The following is a 21,154-nucleotide window of genomic DNA, read 5'->3' as shown; positions in this document are numbered from 1 at the left end:
TGACAGAACATAATAATCATATAAGGAATGAAGTGTATGTTGTAGACAAATATGAAATAAAATGAAGACAACGAGGTACTTAAAAAAGATAGAGGATGCTGGATAAACTACTTAGAGCTATTTTCTTTCAACAGATAAAGAAGAATATGCCATCTGCACACTTATTATTTTTATAAAATTGTATATTTTAAGAGGTGTCTAATTTACATGCTTCATTCACTTTAATAAGGTAATTTAAGAGGTCAAACATGTTGATTAACTTAAAACAACTATGTTCCTTGGATATGACCACAAGTACACTATTCTACAAAATGAAAAGTAAGGAAGAAAGTGGCTACATGGTGGATGCTTTTCTTACATGTTTTATTTTAAATAAGACATGGGAAATCAAAGATAAAGGGACTAATTTTAACATAAATATTTTCTCTGAACTTTTAGCAATTTTCATCTAATTTCAGACTCTGTCCAAGATTTAAGTGCCATATTTTTGGACTTGTTTTGATAAAATATTCTTCTGTGTATTAATGAAACTCACTGAATGACACTGAGAGAACCATGTTTCCATCGCAAAATATCATGTGTCAGTAAATTAGGAAAGGCCCAGTAGTACATCACAATCATAAAATCTAGAGCTTTATTTCTTTTTTAAAGATTCTATTTATTTATTTTCAGAGAGAGAGGGAGGGAGAAGACATTGATGTGAGAGAGAAATATCAGTTGGCTGCCTCTTGTACTCCCCCAACTGGGGACCTGGCCCGCAACCCAGGCACGTGCTCCAAACTATGAATCAGACTAGCGACCTTTTGGTTGACAGGCTGGTGCTCAATCCATTGAGCCACACCAGCCAGGGAAGAATACCTAACTAGAGCTTTAAATAATGATAATGTTACTATGCAACACTTATCAAACACTCACTGAGCACCAGGCACTTTGAAGGATTCCATGTATTTCTACTTAATCTGCAAAAATATCCTATGATGTAGATATCATTACTATCTCTGTAGTTGAAGAAACTGAGTTTATAGGGAGGCAATGTAAATTTTTCAAGGCCCCACAGAGACTAAATGGAAGAACTCAAGCTGTCTGACTTCAGATTTCACAACCTAGAACATCAGGCCTTTCCTACGGCACAACAGTCATCGGCATCATCATGTGGAAGTGTGCAGGGTATAACCCATACAGTAAAGTGTGGTGGCCCTCAGGGCAGAGATCTGTGTCACTCCATGCAGATTCTGGTCAGAGGACGAGGAGTGAACATCAGACAGAAGGACAGCCACTGAGATAATAAACTAACAAGGCTAGTCAAGTACACTAATTGCAGATAAAGTTCTTCAACTGAGTCAACTGGTAAATGCTGCTTACTGAAGAAGCTCAAAACACTAATGAGCATTGGATTAGGCATACTAGATTAGACTGACCATCTTGTTAAGGGCCATCTCATTAGAGTAGTTAGGACAGAAGCCTTCATGGAGTGAGTTGTGAAAGTACAGTACAATAAAGAGAAGGAGAGTAAAGGACAGAGTCAAGAGGCTAATGTGGGCTCTGGGAGGACCAATGCCAGATTTGTCCCGGCCTGTTTGTGATTACAGACCAAACCCTCCATGGGATTTTATGTATGATATGCAAAAACATACAGCATGAATGGCCTAGGGTTAAAAGAGACCATTAACACATAAATCAGCAAATCAAATGCAAAAAAAGACAACAGATTAAGTAAGGAAAAATAGCCTCAATCTGCAGAACACCTGGGAAATAAAAGGAAGAGGCATGAATCTGATGTACTGTTAAATGATAAAACCACTCTCACAGAAAAAGTCCCACAGAGAAAGCCACTGAACTACTCCTCAGAGAGACACAAAGAATGCATGGACCAAAAGCCACTTAGAAAGAAATACAATTAAAGGGGAAATTCTACCCACAGGGAATAATCTGTAATGTTATGAAGTGACATTGCAAAATACAGTCTAAATATCCAAGTATAATGATATCCCAGTAGAGAAATACCAATAATACAGGTACATAAATCTAACATGTTAGATGTTCTTTGAATTCCAAGTCTGTGTCTTGTTCATTTTGGCATCCCTGGAGCTCAGCATAATATCTGGCAGCAAAGATGCTCATTAGGTTGTTGTTGCATGAAGAAGATATGAAAGTGATCAATCCTGAGAAGGACTATGGTGTGTTTGAGGAGCAGGGGTGTGTTTGAGGAGCAGGGGAAGAGGGAGAGAAGTCCTGGCATTTCAAAGCCTCCGTGAAGCTTCATACTTTTATTGAACTCTCTGGGAAGGAAGATTAAAATAAAGGGAGAATGATGGAAAGAAGAGTGATAGGGATTCTTATCTCTTACCTATTCACCCACAAGAAGAAAAAATTTAGGAGGAAAAAAAATATCGCCATCAATTTGCTTCCTCCCTCATGACTTGCCATCAGGGGAAAAGCAGCATACCTGATGAGTGAATTTGGGTGAAGGAAGGGAACATGAGCAGAGTATGCCCTTCTCTTCCTTTCCCAGTGTCTTGAATCTAGGATGTATACTCCCCCGCTCCTTCATGTGTAAGTTGTCTGTTCCTACATGGAGTCTATTACTGGGTAGTTTGGATGAATGCACTCAGTTTGGTAGAAGGTATTAATAAGCCCAAATCAGTCCATAGTACCAAGTCACTTTCCGGTCCCCCTTTATAATGAATAAAAATAACCTTTGGCTCTCCATCTGCCATACTTCAACATTTACTTCTCAGTGAACTCAGATGAGGGAATAAGGATATAATCAATGATCACAGTGAAAACTCCATTGCAATCCAAGCCACAGAGTGAAGTGCTTTAATTTCCACCATAAGGACTGAAGAGACATTACGAGGTGCAAAATGGTATGAATAACACAATGGTGGCTCTGTTGGCCACTATTTGTTGAGTAAACTATAATTAAGTTATACACATGGGGGAAAATAGCTGGTTTGCCTTTGCATATACTAAATAGTAAAAGAGTTTTCAGACTTTGTGGTCTTGACCCTTCGTAAAAATATAGGTAAGAATGGAAAGGCAAGTAGGAGATTTACAGAGAGTGCAGGCAACTTGGTTACACCTTTGAATAAGGGTGGAGAAAGGAATCAAGTTATCAGCCAATGCCTTTAAGGCAGCAGTCCCTAACCTTTTTGGCACCAGGGAGTGGTTTCGGGGAAGACAATTTTCCCAGGGGGTGGGGGGGGGGGATGGCTTTATAGCCTGCCACCAGATGCAGCTTAATTGTCCCTTGCCACTCACTGATAGGGTTTTGACATGAGTCTGCAAGCAGTTGATTTATGACGGCCTCTGTGCAGTCAAACCTCTGCGCTAACGCCCATCTGTATTTGCAGCCGCTCCCCAGCGCTAGCATCACCGCCTCAGCTCCCCCTCAGATCATCAGGCATTATTAGGTTCTGTGCAACCTAGATCCCTCAAATGCTCCGTTCACAGCAGGGTTCGCACTCCTATGAGAATCTAATGTTCCCTCTGATCTGAAAGGAGGCAGAGCTCAGGCGGTACTGCAGCCATGGGAGCAGCTGTAAATACAGATGAAGTTTTGCTGGCTCCCCTGCTGCTCACCTCCTGCTGTGCAGCCTGGTTTCTAACAGGCCGAGGACCACAACAGGTTTGTGGCCTGGAGTTTGGGGACCCCTACTTTAAGGAACCTAGACAAGGGAGAGGTCAGCTGATTTATTAGATATTCAGGAACTATAAAGACACAGAAAAACATTAAAGTTGAGAGAAGACTGAAAAAAACTCTACATCTGGATAGCAGGACAAGTTTCAGAACAGAAACATTCATAAATTAAAATTTAGCTAAACAAATAGATGAGCTTTCTTGAATTTGTTGGTACTGGGCAGAGAAAAAGCTATTGTAGAGGAAATGATGGGAAGAGAGATGCCTGCAAACTTTCCAAATACTCTGAATATTGTGTTATTTTTCATCATGAAAAGTACTGAAACAGTGAAATATGAATCATATCAAAAGGCATATTTTGAAGAACTGTTTGAGAGACTATTTTCCTAATATGATATGCCTTTCAAACCTCCCAAAATGATGTTGGCAGCTTCCTTATAGACCTTTCTTATCTTGAAGGAAGTAGATTTTTCCAGGTAATAAGATTTACTCAGTTTCTATTATCAGAATTATAATTTCTTTAGCTTGCAACCTGAGAAGAGTACAACTTAAGCAATTTAAAGTAGCAAGATCTTTTAATAAGATCTTCTTTTAAAGATCTTATGGTTCCCACATATACAAGGATTTCTTTATCTTCTTTTATACTCAATATCATAAAGCATCAACATTTTATCTTCAACAGGATAGATTTCAAACAGAATGAAGTTTTAAACACTCAATTATTTTTTCCTTATTTTTTTTAATTTTAATTGTTATTCAAGTACAGTTTTCTGTCTTTTACTCCCATTCCAGCCCACCCTAAACACTCAAGTATTAATATTCACTTAAGTGTATCAGTTGACACACCAAACAATGATTTCACTTCAGAAAGGAACTAGATATTCACTGGGGTACAGTGACTATAAGTTGGCTGCTTATTAAAATGACGGTGTATTTTTTAAAAGATTTTATTTCTTTCTAGAGAGAGGGGAAGGAGGGGTGAGACAGAGGGAGAGAAACATGGATTGGTTGCCTCTCACACTCCAACAACTGGGGACCTGGCTCATGATCCTGGCATGAGCCCTGACTGAGAATCGAACCAGTGACCTTCTAGTTCTCAGGATGACACCTAATCCACTGAGCTGTACCCGTCAGGACAGATGGTCTATTTTAGTTAAAAATTTATCAGTAAAAATTGGCAGTTGTGTTACATATTTAAGCTCAGGTTAGTCTACATTAATATTTTCATCCCTGATCTACATAAATAATGAGAATTCTATTTCAGTATTGGTTATTGGTTGAAGAAAAGAAAGCCAACAGGGTAGCATTTAGCTAAAGATCACATTTCCCACATTCCTCTGATGCTACTATATGATTCACTAAAACCAAAATCTGTATCCAACTTATAATGATGTCTTTTGGGATAAATGAAAATTGTTTCTGTCAGTCTGAATTCATTATTAAAAAACAGTTCTTTAAGGAGTAATTGAATAGGCTTACAATAGAAAATTCCTTTCTCATTTAAATTTATTTCATTTTTACAATAAATTTAAGTGGTCTATGATTAAATTGGCATTTTTGCAATTATAAAACTAAAATTCAATCAAAGAGAAGAAAGAAATAATAAATTAACATAATTAAAACTTAAATCTCATGATGCAATCTAATAATAAGTTTACTATCTCCTTATCTCACATAGTTCACACAATCGACCAATAACTAGCCAGTAAATAAAAAGAACATTAGTGTGAACTATCTTTTAAATAATTCCAAAGATCTTATGAAATACACTGGGTACATACAAATACTCATTTCATAAATATATCTCCAGTTTTTAAAATATTGCCTTCCAAATCTTATAGTGAGATTGCATATGGGAGATTATTAACATTTTTGTAACACATTAAAGGAATATTTGTTACTTTCAGACTCTCTTCTATATTTACTCTTAGAATGCTTGTTTGCAAATGACAGAATCCCACTTGGAGGGATAGTTTGGAAGTCACTGAGGGTGTCATGAAATAAAAGGAAGGACTGATTGATCGTGACTGAGCCATGTGTACAAATTGATGAGTAGGCAGAGAGAGCAGGTCTGCAGCGGCAGGAGAAACACAGGCATGCAGAGAAAAGTAGAGAAAAAAAAAATACTCCCCAGCCTTACTTATTGCAGCTCCAACACATGAAGAGAAACCAACTCACTGTGTTCTGACTACAAAAGTGTTGGGAGAGAGGGAAAACATACAAGCCCAGCCTCCATTAGATACCCACTGTGAGCAGGGAATGACTATTTATGGCTAGTAGTAGTTTCCACAAAAAGTAGCAGAAGTTGGTAAGATGGGCAGGGCAGGCTATCTCATAGACATTCACTATGCTGTGAAAGTAGGTGGTAATGTACTGAAGTAGCAAGTAATCCCACTTGGTTAAGTAGTAGGTTAACAACCTAGAAAAACAAGAAATTGGAATGATAGATAGTAGGGGACTAGCAGCAAAGGCTAATTCTGCATTATTTTATATAGACTCCATCACATGAAAAGGCATTTTTGTAGATAAAAAGATCAAATGATTTAATATGAAACAGACATTTCTGTGGTTCAAAAGGGGGTGAATATTGGTAATTTTATGTTTCAATGCAGTATCTTATTCAGAAAGCAACTGTTACTGAAAAGAAAGAGAAATAGAATCAAACAGAGTAGGAAGTATTGAATTGGCCAAAAAGTCCATTTTGTTTTTTCCATAAAATAAAAGACACAGTTTTCCTTTTCACCAATAACTTCACTGATTTGGATATTTTGAGTATGTTGGCTATCTCCTTGTGTGGTAGAACACTGACTGTTCTCAAACAATGTCTCAATTTGATTGCTATCCATTTCAACTGGCCTTTTTGACCATGCAGCATCATCCAGCGAGAAATTTCCAGCAAGAAACTTCGCAAACCACTTTGGATATGTTTGATCAGTCACAGCGCCTTCTCCACGCACTGTACAAATCTTCTTTTTTTTGCATTTCAATTGCATTTTTACCTTTCTTGAAACAATATGAAAAGTATTTTCTTGAAAAGTATAATATGCTGAAAATGTCACTTATTTTCTTCCATCTACAATATTAAAATGCCTACACAAAAATTCATCAATTCTGATAAGTTTTCTTAAATGCATGCTGACATGACAGCTGTCACAATACAGAGTAACAAAGTTGTTTGAATGAAGTTAAAAGACAACTAAGTGCTACTAGAGCCATCAGACGGAAAAAAATCAAATGAACTTTTTGGCCAACACAATAAAATAGAACAGAGTGTGATCATAAAGGGAAAGTAGAAACAACTCTTTTTTACTGATTGGCCATTCTGTACCAGGCATTATATTTTATGTTAGGAAACCTCATAGAAAGTTTTGCCTTTGTAAATTTGTTTGATTCCTACAGGGGTTTAAAAGGGAAAGCAATTAGATTAGGACTGATTACAATATAAATAGTTTATAACCTACTACTTCACATCTAGGTTTTAAATCTAAAGTTATTTTAAATTTTAATAAACGTTTTTACAAAATAGCCAAGCCTGGATTTATATACCATGCCTTCCACTCCTATGTAGTGTGACCCTGTACAAATCCTTCATTACTTAGATTTTCTCACTTGTAAAATAAAAATATAGTCATGCTACCTATTTCATAGGTTAACTCATGATAAATACTGGTATGACACTCTAGACTTATAGAACTACTAATAACCATAATTACCATCATTCTGGAAATAATTACTCTGAAAAAACTAATCTAACTGAACACTTGAACACTGGTTTAATGATATATTGTAAATGAAAAATAAATGGGCATAGGTTTTCATGTAACTGAGTAATTAGCAAAATGCAGTTTAAGAAAATTGAGGTTTTATTTATCATCATGTTTTATATGCATGGCTGTAGTTCTCTTACCATCGACATCTTCATAAGATGAATATAAACGTTTTCTGGGAAACACCCTAAAATCTGATTTACGTAAGATCGGATTGCTTCCTGAAAAATCACCAGCCAATGAGACCTGTACCTTCCCTTTTACCCATTTCTTGGCCTGACATTGTAGGACAACTGTAAGAAAGAGAAACTTCCAGTTAATTGGACTATCAGGTTATATGATCATTCTTGAGCTAGTTGAAAATAAATTATTAAATTATGTCATGAAAAATAAATGTTTCTTTGGAATATTTTTACTTGATGTTGTACCTGTTATTCACATACAAACACACATTCTCACTCATGCAGTATCTATACACATTGACATTTTGTAATAAAATATGAATATTAAATGATATGCAAAAATAGCATGACAAGACATAACTGTGGAAGATACAGATAAGGTAATAGAAGATTGTAGTAGAATGTAGAAATCTGATTTGAAAGCTGAACTAGTTATATCAGTAATTCAGTGGGAGGTCATGAAAATGTGAATTTTTGTTATGTATGTGTTCAGTGTGGTAAATACCAAACTTTACTTATATAATTATACTACAGAAAATACCCTCAAATAATTTAAAAGAGTAACTTCTATAATATTTATTTGTAACAACGGTTTTAAAATATCTTCTATTATATTTACATGCACCTTAAAGTTCCTTTTAAAGTATTTAAATAAAATATTTTGATTTTGACTTGTAAATTGCATTTAAATTTATAAAATACACACTTAACAGTTAAAAATAAAATTGTTAGAGATTTAAAATTAATATTAAATATGACTATATATTGATTTAATGTGCAGCATGAAAACTTCATACATTTATATATATATCAAGTTCCAGTATTTTCTTATATCACTACAGAAGTTGTTATCAGTGATCTTGAGAGAAACCCAAATATTGTTTTTATATAAATACTAATTATATAAAGGAATATTAATGTATTCCTTTGGTATTAGCCTTATATTATATCATGGGGTCATGCATACTAGAGTCTACATAAATGAGAATATTATTTCTCCAAAATATATTAAATGTTATTTTTTCACTTTAGCTCAATACAGGGCATAAATTGAATATAAGGATAAAAGGGGAACTATAATATTAAAAAAGCTTTCAAATGTATTATTTAATGCTTTTGTGGCATCAATAACAATATATATTCACTCAGACTGCAAAATTGGATAATGTCCTCAGATTTATGTGATTTCACTATACATACCACACTTATAGTACTAAAATGTTTAAAATAAATCTATTGTTAATTCTAAACTTCACAGGCTGATAGCCAGTATTTTGGACTTAGAATAAATGTGAAATGTACAAGAAGGGTACAAAGTTAGATGTAAATCAAGAGGGTTTAAATGGCTAAGAAAATGTACAAGCTTCTCTGGTTATCATTCACTTCAGTCTTAAAGCATTACATTGGAAATTAGTGTGATCAAAGCTACAGTTAGTATCATGTCACTGGTCTTGTCCTATAAGTGCTAGGAAATTAGTGCCCTGAAAAGGTAAGGATCACAAAATCACAGTGGATTCACTTTCCATTGTATTTCCACTGAAACTGGTAGGGAAGTCTTCTTCCAATTATCTGCCCCAGTGGACAGGAGCAGATAACAATGCACAGAGAGAACAAAACACAACAGAACAACAAAAGTCCCCTGGGTTTGAAAGTAAGCTGGGTAATAGATACATAAAAAAAGAAAAGAAACAATACACATCGATGGTGATATCACTGAGTTGGGAAAATAATAGGTTATCTTTAATGTGTTCTTAAGAATAAACAATGGACTGGACAGAAAGCAAATTACATGTATTTATAAAATTATACCTATTTGTTTCTCAAGGGCATTTGTAGATAAAAAGAATTACTAGAATAGGGTTTAGAGTTTTGTAAAAAATGATGCAATAAGTAGCACACGATCTGTTTCAGAACATTGAAGTTACTAATAGTTTGGGCTAATGCAAAATAGGCTATTTACAGAACTCACATTTAATTTAAAAATAGAATAATAACCAAGAGATATGAGTAGATGGAAAGTACCTTTCTGTGTCTGGAACATATTTAATTTCCTTTGAAGCAAACTGTATAAAAATTATGTTTATGTTCTCATAAGCTTTGTTTTAGACTGAAAAACATCTTTGAATCTTTAATCTAGTTCAAACAAAACTGTGTTTTCATAGATACAAACCACACTGTTCAAACCACAACAGTGTGATATCTAGACATGATTATATCACATTGATCAGATGTTGCTGTTACAAATTTTAAACTGTTTAGCTCCATAGAAAGTATACAGACAACTATCTTCTAGAAAGAAATAAACATTTTGACATGTTTGTGAAGCATTCTGAAGATAACTTGGTATATTTAAAATATTTAGGTGTGTTGATGATTTTTTAACACCAAGGAAAAAAATACTTCAAACAAAAGAAATGACATTTGTGGTTAAAGGTACTGCTAGATATGTGGATTTTTTATTCCAGTTCAAATGAAACTACAAAGGGAACTATGAAATCTTGGCCTTCCTTCTAATGTGTTAGGGGACATGGTGTTATTCACAAGCAAAACTTATGTTCTCTTCTTTCGAATTGTGGTCATATCATTTATGTCAATAAAGGACTCTCACAGTAATGGGGGGAGAAGGAAAATTCAAATGTCAAGACTTTTTTCAGCTCATCTGAGTTGCTCAATGGGGGGATCAAAATAAGTATCTCTCTATCATGCACAGCAAGTCAATGTTTCTTGGTCATGAGGAACTAGGCCTAGAGCCTGGTCAGAGGCTGGGATACTAAATTTCACTTTATGGCTACCTAAGAGGGATTGATTTCTTCATCTGATTATCAGAACAAAATGGGGAAAAACAAGGAATGCAGAAGAAGTGGAAAGAAGAAGGAGAACAAACAGAACCTTGAGAAAAGTCTGGAGTATGTGGAGAAAAAAAAGGGGTTGTTGAGGAAAAGAAACACATTTTAAGAGTAGAGATTTTACACTGTGTGTATCGCAAATGAATCTGCTTGAGGACTTTAGTACATTCTGACTAGTTTTGGGAGAACATCATAAAAGCTGGTATCTGGGACAACAAGAATGGAGGCATAGGATAGTTCTTGGATGAAAATTAGAATTACACAGAAGCTGAAATATGGTGACTAAATGTGACAGGAGAACCAAAGTTCCTGGGACTCTCATAGATCTAGTGCAGGGTTTGTAGTGCCTCACAGAACATGAGATAAAGGGGCCTGAAGTTAATGTTATTTCAATCTTCGCCAACAAGGAGAGCACCAGGAAATGGTGTGTTTTGGTGGAAAGATCACTGGACTCCTGGTTAGGACACCAAATGCAGTCCCAGCACTCCCACCAATGGGGCTGGTTGCTTCACAACTAATTCTCCCTGGACTAAACAGGGAGAATAATAATTCTCCATTTTATTACTTGTACCAAGAAAAGATGGGACTAAACAGCCTCTAAGGTACCTCCGAATCCTGGTGCTTCTGACAGTAAAATATACCTACCTGGAACAAATTCTTCATGTTTTGCCTCTGGGAGTCCAATAATAGGGTATATCCACCGTATTGCTTCGATTTCTCCACTGTCTACTCCCATCATTCTAATTAGAAATTAAAATAAGAGTGAACAAAAGACATAAGCACTGTCAATATTCATATAAAAGAGCATATTCTCTATGAACCTAATGGTACTTGAACAAAGATTGTGAATTTAAACTTTGGCAGAGAGAAACAGTGTGAAATGCAGACCATTTTGGGCAAGTGTGGATTTCATAAACATTTTAAAGCAAACCCTGGGAAATTATCACAAACAAAATTGGAATGCAACCATTATGAGATGTATGTTAAAACTGAAAACTTCTCCCCATACATTTAAAGCTCGGTATAGGTATTTATTGATGTGACTAAACTGTGATTAATCAGAGGTAATATGGTCCCCATGGGTTATAATCTAAATTGGACAGGCAAAGCACATTAAAAAGGTGCCATTAAGTACAGAGCTTCAGAAAATGATAAGTAATTTACATTGGGGGAATACCAGTTAAAGGAAAGAGGGCATTTCTCAAAATACTTTAAGCTCATTATACACGATCAGGATGACAGTAATAGCAGAAAAATGGTGCTGATCAATGTTGAAACAGGCAAGGCCAGCTTTGTGGGCACGTGACCTGTTCAACCACACAAATACCCTGTACTTAGAATTGCTCCATGCTTGTTTAATGCACCACAGTAACTGTTTTAAAATTACTAATGCCCGAGGTTCTCTCATTTTCATTTTACACCGGGGCCCACAATTCTGTTGGTGGTCTTGAATGCAGGAGTGTTGAAAAGTAGGGCTGAATGGGCCCAGAGGTGAGATTTCCTTTCAAATGTAGAGAAGGCATATGTACACATAGGGCAATGTAAGAATTTCTTTTTAATTAAGATTTCTAGACCATTATTTAAAGAAACTATAAAAGCACAGTAAACATTTAAATTTTGCATTATTATTGGAGTTTGCTTAAATTTCAGCAAAGCAAAGAGGGTACCCGTAATCTGCATTCAGGCACTGAAATAGCACCTTCTAGTCATGGGAGAGTTTCATTAGGATGTCATATCCACTGGACAAAGTGCCATCATCTGGTGAACGCCAGTATCACAAGGCCTATACTTTGCCCAGACAAGCTGGTTTAGTTTGTTCTCTAGATATAGATTATTCATAGTCTCAGCAGCAGTAACTATTTTCCCATGAAAAAGAAAGCTCTTTTCATGTCCCTGACTCTGATTCATTTATATGATTCTTAACATTGACTCGTTCATCACTCTGAACTTCAATCAGCAATGATATATACTATACCATACATTTTCCTGTTCTGAACATGTACATTTCAACACATCCAAAAATAAAAAATCACAAACTTCACACTGCATTAACATATAAAAGAAACCAATCATATCAGTGCCAGACAAAATGAAATCAATATCCTTATTTCAATGTTACCTTTTCATGTCTGTACTCAATTCATCAAAATTGTCAATAGGCCATTTTTTCCCATCGGCCCTCATCATTTGAATAACAAGCATTGTTTTCTTTAATTTTACAATGCTGGGAGTAAAAACCACTGGGATATCAATAATCCCTCTAGGAGGCAATGGTATTCCTGTAAAAAACACAAAAATAATCTTCATGTGGTAAAAATTTCCAGAATATAATTTAAACAGCAGAAAGTAATCACCTAATTCCTCTACTGATAATCAAGTTTTCAAGATCACCTTTGAACAACAACAACAACAACAAAACATCATGCAGAAGTGTAAGTGACTTTACTGGCTTCATCATTAATTTACCTCAAGGGGAAAGGAGGACAAAAGAGAGGGAGAGAAACATCGATATGGGAGACAAACACTGATCAGTTTCACACACACACCCCAATTAAGGACTGACCCTGCAACCTGGGAATACGCCCTGCCAGGGGATCAAACCAGCAGCCTTTCAGTTTGTGGGATGACACCAAACCAACTAAGCCACACAGGTCAGAGTGGTATCAACTCTTTAAAAAATACATTTCATTTAGAGGCAAGAAAGTTCTCCAGAAGAAGCTGGAGTGTGGAAGGAATATTAAGACTGGTGGCTTAGGTTTCCTTGAGTGATAGAACCTAAAAACTCATGAGTATTTTCAAGTCACTACATTTTGCAAAAGACAAAGTATAGCCATTTTGATCCTTTAATTCCTTGTGTACTTTCTTCCTAGAACATAACACTCCAAGTTTCTGCTTGGAGCCCTCAAAGTGCTACGAGTAAACTGTTCACCTATTTAACTGATGCCATGTGGGAAGCCAGAGCTTAACTGTGAAAGACAGGGGCATCTACTCCAAGCTGTAAAGACCAGAAGACAGAAAAACTCACAGGGTCTTCTCAGGTTCTTACAAATATCAGAATTTTTCAGTCTTTACTTTGTATAAGAACTACCTGTGAAACATCAGATATGGAGTGTGCTGAGCCCCATGGTTAGCAATTCTGACTTATCTGGTCTGGGCTGTGACCCGGGAAGCTGCCTGCATGTTTAAGTAGCATCTAATGGGATTCAGAAGCAGATACTCATGGGACCATACTTTGAAAACAAACCCTGTCTGTTGGGGAAATATTAAGAGGTTAGAAGAACGGGGAACTTTTGTTCATTTGTAACAATGATGGCTTCCAAGTGATGTGTGTCTTCCTTTACTGTGAAGAGTAACACTATTTTCTACCAGAAAATAAGTGATATTGACTACATTCTGTTTTTTTTTAAATTCTTTGTTATAAGATTGACAATAGTCACAGCCATTTTGTCTGAGAGGAGAATACCATACTAAACTATTAAGAATATCAAGAAAGAAAATAGAGTCCTGGCTGGTGTGGCTCAGTGGACTGCAAACCAAAGGGTCACTGGTTTGATTCCTAGTCGGGGCACATGCCTGGGTTGTGGGCCAGGCCCCAGGTGGAGGGTGGAGGCTGTGCAAGAGACAGCCACACAATGATGTTTCTCTCCCTCTGTTTCTTCCTTCTTTCCCCTCTGTCTAAAAATAAATAAATAAAATCTTTTAAAAAAGAAAGGAAATAGAAAATTGCCTCATGCAAAACATCCCAACTGAAAAATTCTTATAAGTTTTCAAATTTTTAATTTTATTCCTTCAATTAAAATAAAGTTTAGCCCTGGCTGGTGTAGCTCAGTGGATTGAGCGCAGGCCTGCGAACCAGAGTATCGTGTTTGATTCCCAGTCAGGGCACATGCCTGGGTTGCAGGCCAGTTCCCAGCAGGGGATGCATGAGAGGCAACCATACATTGACATTTCTCTCCCTTTCTCCTTCCCTTCCCCTCTAAAGATAAATAACTTTTAAAAATCTTAAAAAAATAAAATTTTAAAAACTTTATTCCTTCAGGAAATGAAAATGTTTTGAGGTTTAATATTATAGTTTATAAGGATTATTAGTATTTATTGGGTACTGACTATATGCCAGGCTCCATGCTAAGTATTTTCCACACAGTATCTCATTTCATTCTCAGGAAATCACCATAAACTAAGTGCTATTATTTCTCCCATTTTAGAGATAGAGGAATTGAGACAATTTGGTTAACTGGAGACAATTTAGTTAACTTGCCCAAAGTCTCAACGAAAGATTGTACTGTTTGCTAAGCAATCTAAACAATGCGTTATCTTCAACTTGGTCACTATGAACTTTATATTTTTATTGAATCACTGGTTTGAATGAACTAAAACAGCAAGAGATGAAATAGAATAAAAATAGGGAGCTCAGTCAACCAAACAATCATGCATTCCCAAGAAAATGAAGTTTAGAAATGGTCACTTACCATTACAAAATTATATTATCACAATTATAATGATACAATTATATTGTCCTTGTTGTATGACTTCCAATCAGTTAAATTTCTGAAGGTTCTAAATGATAACTGCTCGATAGTTTAGTTGTATTTGTAATTTTGATGTGGATATGCAAGGAGGTGGGCCGTGTTTACCGGTGACACCATCTTGACCAGAAGTCCACAACTAATATAGCTTTCTGATTAATTACCCTGTCTTCTTTGTCCTCTACACTCCACTAGTGTGTGTGTGTATGTAAAATACTCTCTTCGGCTGAAGAAATACACTATGATAAAATATAGAGCATGAATTTTAGAAGTTTAAATCTATGCTGTTACTTCCTAGTTCTGTGAAACTAAAGTTAATTAAATTTCTAAGTGAGATTTTCTTCATATGAAAAAGAAAGCTAATGTAATACATATATCAAACTATCACTATGGCAAAGGCACTATTCCAGTTCCATCCAGATAATCCCATTTTGCACAGCATACATTATTTCTGCACTATTTTATTCTCTTACTTATTCATTCTGAAGATACTATGTGCCATGCATTGGAATAAGCAGTATGGATGAAATGGTGAAGAAAATAAATCCCCTGCTTTCTTGTGTCCTGCATTCCAGAATATGGTGGGAGGGTGAGGAAAGAAGTGGAACAATAAATAAAATGTACTATATGTATGGTTGTTGTTGAGTAAATAAATGTTTAAAAGTGTTAAAGAGGATGTGGAACTTAAATAATATAGGGTGATTTAGGAAGACCTCTGTGATACAATGAGCAGGACAACTAAGTGTGTTTGAGAAGCCTCAGAGACATCTGTGGTGGGGACAATCGAGATAGCATGTGAGGATAAGAGTCTGGATTTAAAGAGAGGGCAAGGCAGGGACTATCAATTCACTAGTCGTTGGAAGCTCGTGTGTGACTAAATGAAATTCCATTGGGAATGAGTGTCAACAGAAATGACGAGAGGACAGAAGTCTAACCTTTGGGCCTCTAGGAAGTCAAGGGTGCAGAGACAGAGGAAAAATATGCAAAAGAGAATGAGGAGGACTTACTAATGAGAAGAGTCAAAGGAGAATTGAGTCCTAGTAGGCGACTGTTTCCAAAGCAGTGAGTGATGAGCTGCAACAAGCTCATGAGTTGAGCAAGATGAGGACAGCACACAGATGATTAGATCTGGCAATGCTATATTATGGAAGAACTTAAAAAGAGCTGTATTAGTAGAAAGATGGCGAATAAAAATGGATTTGCTTGGGTTGAAAAGATAATGGTATAAGAAGTGAAGACAGTAAGTATAGACAAGCTTTCACATTATTTTGCTACACAAAAGGATCAGAATAATGGGATAGTAGCTGGCAGAAATAAGGGATAAAGGGAGGCCTGACTATTAACATCAAGAGCTTCTACTGCATGTGTATTTTGATAGAAATAATCCAATAAGAATCATTATAGAGAAGACAAAGGGGAGCACTCCTGGAGAGCTCTGCACAGATGAATGGGTGTGCAGTTCAAGCAGAGGGATGGCCATAAGAGCACAGAGAGCTTTCTGATGTAATGGGAAGGACCACAAGGCACATGGATGAAAACAAAATTAGGCTGATTGATGTAACAGAGGAACTAGACAATTAGACTCTGAGCTCACTGTATATTCTTAATTAAATGGGAAAGAAGAATATCATTTGTGAGAAGGGGAGGAAATGATGAATGTCAGTAGTAGTTACTAGGTTTCAATTCAAAGTAGGAAATTTTTCCATACCAAATTTTATTAAAGGAAAACCAGGTTCCATCAAATGTTGATCACTCACTCACAATTTACCTATGTCTGTACAGTTCTTTCTATCTATACATTCATCAACCATGCTACCTGTTTAAAAGGCCTCATGCTCTATAATTCCTAAGCAATCTACTCTTTGTTATAATATTTACCTGCACTTGTGAAATGAAGAAAATTCATAAAATGGTAAAAAAAAGCAATGACACCATGCTTTAGGTTCCTCTTTATTAGCTGAGAGCACATAAACTATTTTAATAAGTTTAATGTCTGTTCTCATCATAAAAATGTTCTAGTGGTATAAGTAGGCCTACATTTCAGGTTATATAAATTTTTCTGACGGACAGGCACCTAGGCATCTTTGTATAACAAGACCTATAGCTTGTTTTTTTTATTTTTTCAACAATAAAATCAGTAGCTTCATTGACTAGCTAGGAAGTCCACCTACTTTACACTATAAATCATAATCGCAAATTTATGTGACTGGAACCTGAGCTCATTCTTGGGAAAATTGGTCATTTGACATAATAAGGAAGGACATTTTATAAAAAATGTGAAATCATGTTCAGCTGCCAACATAATTTAGTAAACATTCATGACAATGATCTGAGATCTGGGCAAGCTTCATGTGCCAGTAGCAGCTCACAGCATTAAGTGTCACGAAACACTGAGTTCTTGAAGACATTTTCCAATTCATAAGCAGCAACATTTAATTTCAAAAGCATTATTTTTGCAAATAGCATTTTATTACTGATGTCAAAATACATGATATACGTTATTTAAACTCAACATAAGACATGGCAATTATCTCTCATAAGAAAAAAAGTGCCTTTTTAAAATGCTAATGCTATCACTCTGATTACTTTGCTTTGATTATTAGCAACCACATAAACACAAAAGATGCATATGTTATCTTTAAAAAATAGATACCAAATTACAGTTACCAAACATATTGTATCTCTATCTTTTTGACTATTCTCATTGTAATATGACATAATCCCTATCCAATATAGAACTTGATAAAATTATAAACATGCAGTTATAAATAATGAAAGCAGGATCCCATGTACCCTTTACCTAGTTATCTCCCTTAGTAACACCTTGTAAAACTATACTATAATACAAAAACTAGAATATTTATATTGATACAGTGCCATGCCATAGATGTGCCAGTTTTCTTACCCACTCATGCATCTCAGTTGTTTCTGGATTTTGACTATTATCAATAAATCTGCTACAAACATTCATGCACATTTTTTGTGTGTGGACATCCTTTTTTTATTTTTCTAGGATAAAGCTTTTAAGTATGCATGTTTATTTTTGTAAGAAACCGCCCAATAGTTTTCCAGAATGCTTGTGCCCTTACACTCCCATCAGCTATGAGTGATCCAGCACCTATATATCCTTGCTAACATTTCAGGTTGTCACTATTTTTTATTTTAGCCTTTCTGATAGGTTTGCAGTGAAATATCACTGTGGTTTTATTTTACATTTCCCTAAAGACTAATGGCATTGATCACCTTTTGATGTGCTATCAGTACAGTCTTTTTGGTGAAATGCCTGCTCACATTCTTTATCAACTTTCTAAGTTAATTATATTTTTATTAGTGCATTTTCGGTACTTTTATATATTCCAGATACTTTGTCACACATATGGATTGTAAATATTTTCTCCCAGTTCATAGCTTTCTATTTCATCATCTTGTCATAGGCTTTCATAGAGAAAAATATTTGTTTGATGATGTCCAATTTATTAATTTCTTCTCAGGGAATTTGCTATTGGTGAAATCTAAGAACTATTTGTTTAGCATTACACTGAGCTATTTTCTACATAAGTTGTTAACATCTTGGTAGGAAGTGCATTCAATCTATAGATTAATTTGGATAAAACTGACACCATTGCTACATTGTCTTCCAGTTCACCTATATAGCATATCTGTCCCTTTATTTATGTTTGATTTTACCATTTTCAGCACACAAGTCCTACACATGGTTTGTTAGATTTACTTCTAAGAACTTATTTTATTTGGAGAGATCGTGAATGGTTTTAAGTTTTTAGTTTCCACATTTTCATTGCTGTTATATATAAATATGATTGAGTTTTTTTGTGTGTGTGCTGTTCTTGTTTCCAGTGACCTTACTGAACTCACCTAACACCTCTACAAGATTTTTGTGGTAGATTCTTTGGGATTTTCTGGTACATCAGGTGATATAAAAATAGGGACAGTTTATCTCTTCCTTTCCATTCTATTTGCCTTTTGTTTCCTTTGCTTGCCTTCCAATGGTACATGAAGTAAGTAGGGAGTGTGGGCATACTTCTGTTACTGCCTATTTTAGAGCGAAAGTATTTAATGTTTCATAATTAAATGTGATATTAGCTGTAGTTTTGTCATGTAAGGTTTTTGGCAGGTTGAGGAAGTTCCCTTTCATTCCTTGGTTGTAAAAAGTTTTAGACAAAATAATATTGGGTTTATTCTAATATTTTTTCTGTGTTGATTGACTTGATTATTTTTTCTTTGGTCTTTCTAACAGGATGGATTATATTAATGGAATTTCAAATACCAAACCAGTCTTTGCTCTGGAATAAACAACATTTGGTCATGGGTATATACTTTGTTATATAGTTATAGATTCAATTTATGGATATTTTGTTGAAGATTTTTGTCTCTAATTTCATGAACAGTATTAGCTGGTAATTTTATTGTTATTTTTTGGTTTTTGTATCAGTTATTAACACTGGTCTCATAGAATAAGTTGGAAAGTGTTCATTCTGCTTTTCTGGTAGTAGTTTGAGAAGGACTGGTGTTACTGAATTTTGGTAGTTTGGAGTTTTCTAGAAATGGATCAATTTCTCCGAAGCTGCTGAATGTATCATTTTTCTGTCTTTTGTTATCTGTAGTGATATTCCCTTGGGTTACTTGAACATATTTTAGGATTCTAACTGTTTCACAGTGTTTTTATGTATATCACTTCATGTAAATTTCCTAGTTCTTTTAAATGGTGACTATATATATGTATATATATATAGTCAAATATATATATATAGTCATGTGTGTATATATATATAATATTGCTGTCCACAGGAATAATGTTTAATTACCTTGAATGAAGTATGTGTATATATATATATATATTATGTTTTTAAATGTTTTAATCAGATATGATAGGACATTCAGACACAGAAATGACTGTCAGGAAAGAAAAAGTTTTCATACTCACATATGTCAAGAAACGGGCGGCACAGCATGCCATGCAGAGCCACAGGGAAAAACACCAGAGGTAGTAGTCATGGGCTGGGGGAGTGGGCAGGAGTCTTTACTGTGGTTTTCAAGGGAAAGAATGAGTAAAGTAGGCTAAGCAGGTTTAGAATTGGCTAGTTTGAATAATTTCAGTGGACTCTGGGGTGTGGGATTCCTGATCATGAGATATAAGTGTAGGAGAACATTGGCCTGGAATGTGAAAGCCTAATAGAAGAGGTGTTGGAAGTATGGGCTCAGGATCAGTTAATTTGAATATGAAAGTAAATTACATCTGAGTAATTTACTATCTCTGGAAACTAGCTAACTCTGAGGGAGGCATTTTCATCCCTGTCAGCAAGGCCCCAGATATATATATATATATATATATATATATATATATATATATATAATTATCTTAAGACTTTCCTCTCTATATATTAATAGGTAGATAGATAGAGCGATACAGACTCTGTATCATAGTGTTATAATTTTTATTTCACCCAGCAAATATGATTTAAGGAAAAGAAGTAGGATAGTCTACTATTAATATATTATTATTTCACCTAGTCTATCTAATGTTCTTCACTTTCTGAAGTTGTAATCCTTCTTATATTTTCTATATAGAGAAAATCCTTTAGCCATTCTTTAAGTGCTGGTTTGCTTATAACAAGTTTTCTGTTCTCATGTCTGAGTATGCCTACATTTTCCCTTTTTCATGAAGGATCTATTCTTGGGATACTGAACTTACAGTTTACTATTCTTTCAGTACTTAACAAATATGTACCATTTCCTTCTGGCCTCCATGGTTCCAGATGAGAAATTTCCTATTATTTTAATTGATGTTTCCCTATAAGCATTGTTTCTCTCTACCTTGCTTTCAAAATTTCTTTGTCTTTAGTTTTCAGATGTTTAATTATAATGTGCCTTGCCATAGATTTCTTTTGCTTTAAAATATTTGGTGTTTACTCAGGCTCTTCAAACTAGAGGCAAGTTTAATCTCTTAGGCAAATTCTGAAGTATTATACCTTTGAATAATGTTTCAATCCCACACTCTCTTTTCCCTATGGGTTTCTGATGAGATGACTGTTATTTCTTTTATTTTCCTACAGGCTCCTGAAACTCTGTTCTTTTCTTTCCCTTCTTTACGTTTGTTTTCTCTGTTGTTCAAATTGTATAAATTATATTGATCTCTCCTGACTTTCATTGATTTTATTCTCCATCATCTCCATTC

General features: G+C 35.2%; 1 protein-coding gene across 1 annotated transcript in view; it reads right to left on the bottom strand.

Moving 5' to 3' along the window:
* The window catches only part of CFAP47 (cilia and flagella associated protein 47), a 328,185-nt gene that overhangs the window by 16,542 nt on the left and 290,489 nt on the right, over positions 1-21,154 (bottom strand). The window contains exons 57-59 of the mRNA XM_037067787.1: positions 12,555-12,714; positions 11,081-11,175; positions 7,548-7,700 (exon numbers count right to left, since the gene is read on the bottom strand). Of these exons, the coding sequence (XP_036923682.1) occupies positions 7,548-7,700; positions 11,081-11,175; positions 12,555-12,714 (408 nt within the window). The remainder of the gene's footprint in view (positions 1-7,547; positions 7,701-11,080; positions 11,176-12,554; positions 12,715-21,154) is intronic.

The sequence above is a fragment of the Sturnira hondurensis genome, unplaced genomic scaffold (genome assembly GCF_014824575.4).
Source record: "Sturnira hondurensis isolate 20B ecotype Veracruz unplaced genomic scaffold, ASM1482457v3 Scaffold0017416, whole genome shotgun sequence".
NCBI lineage: Eukaryota > Metazoa > Chordata > Mammalia > Chiroptera > Phyllostomidae > Sturnira > Sturnira hondurensis.
This window is presented reverse-complemented; position numbering and strand designations above follow the sequence as displayed.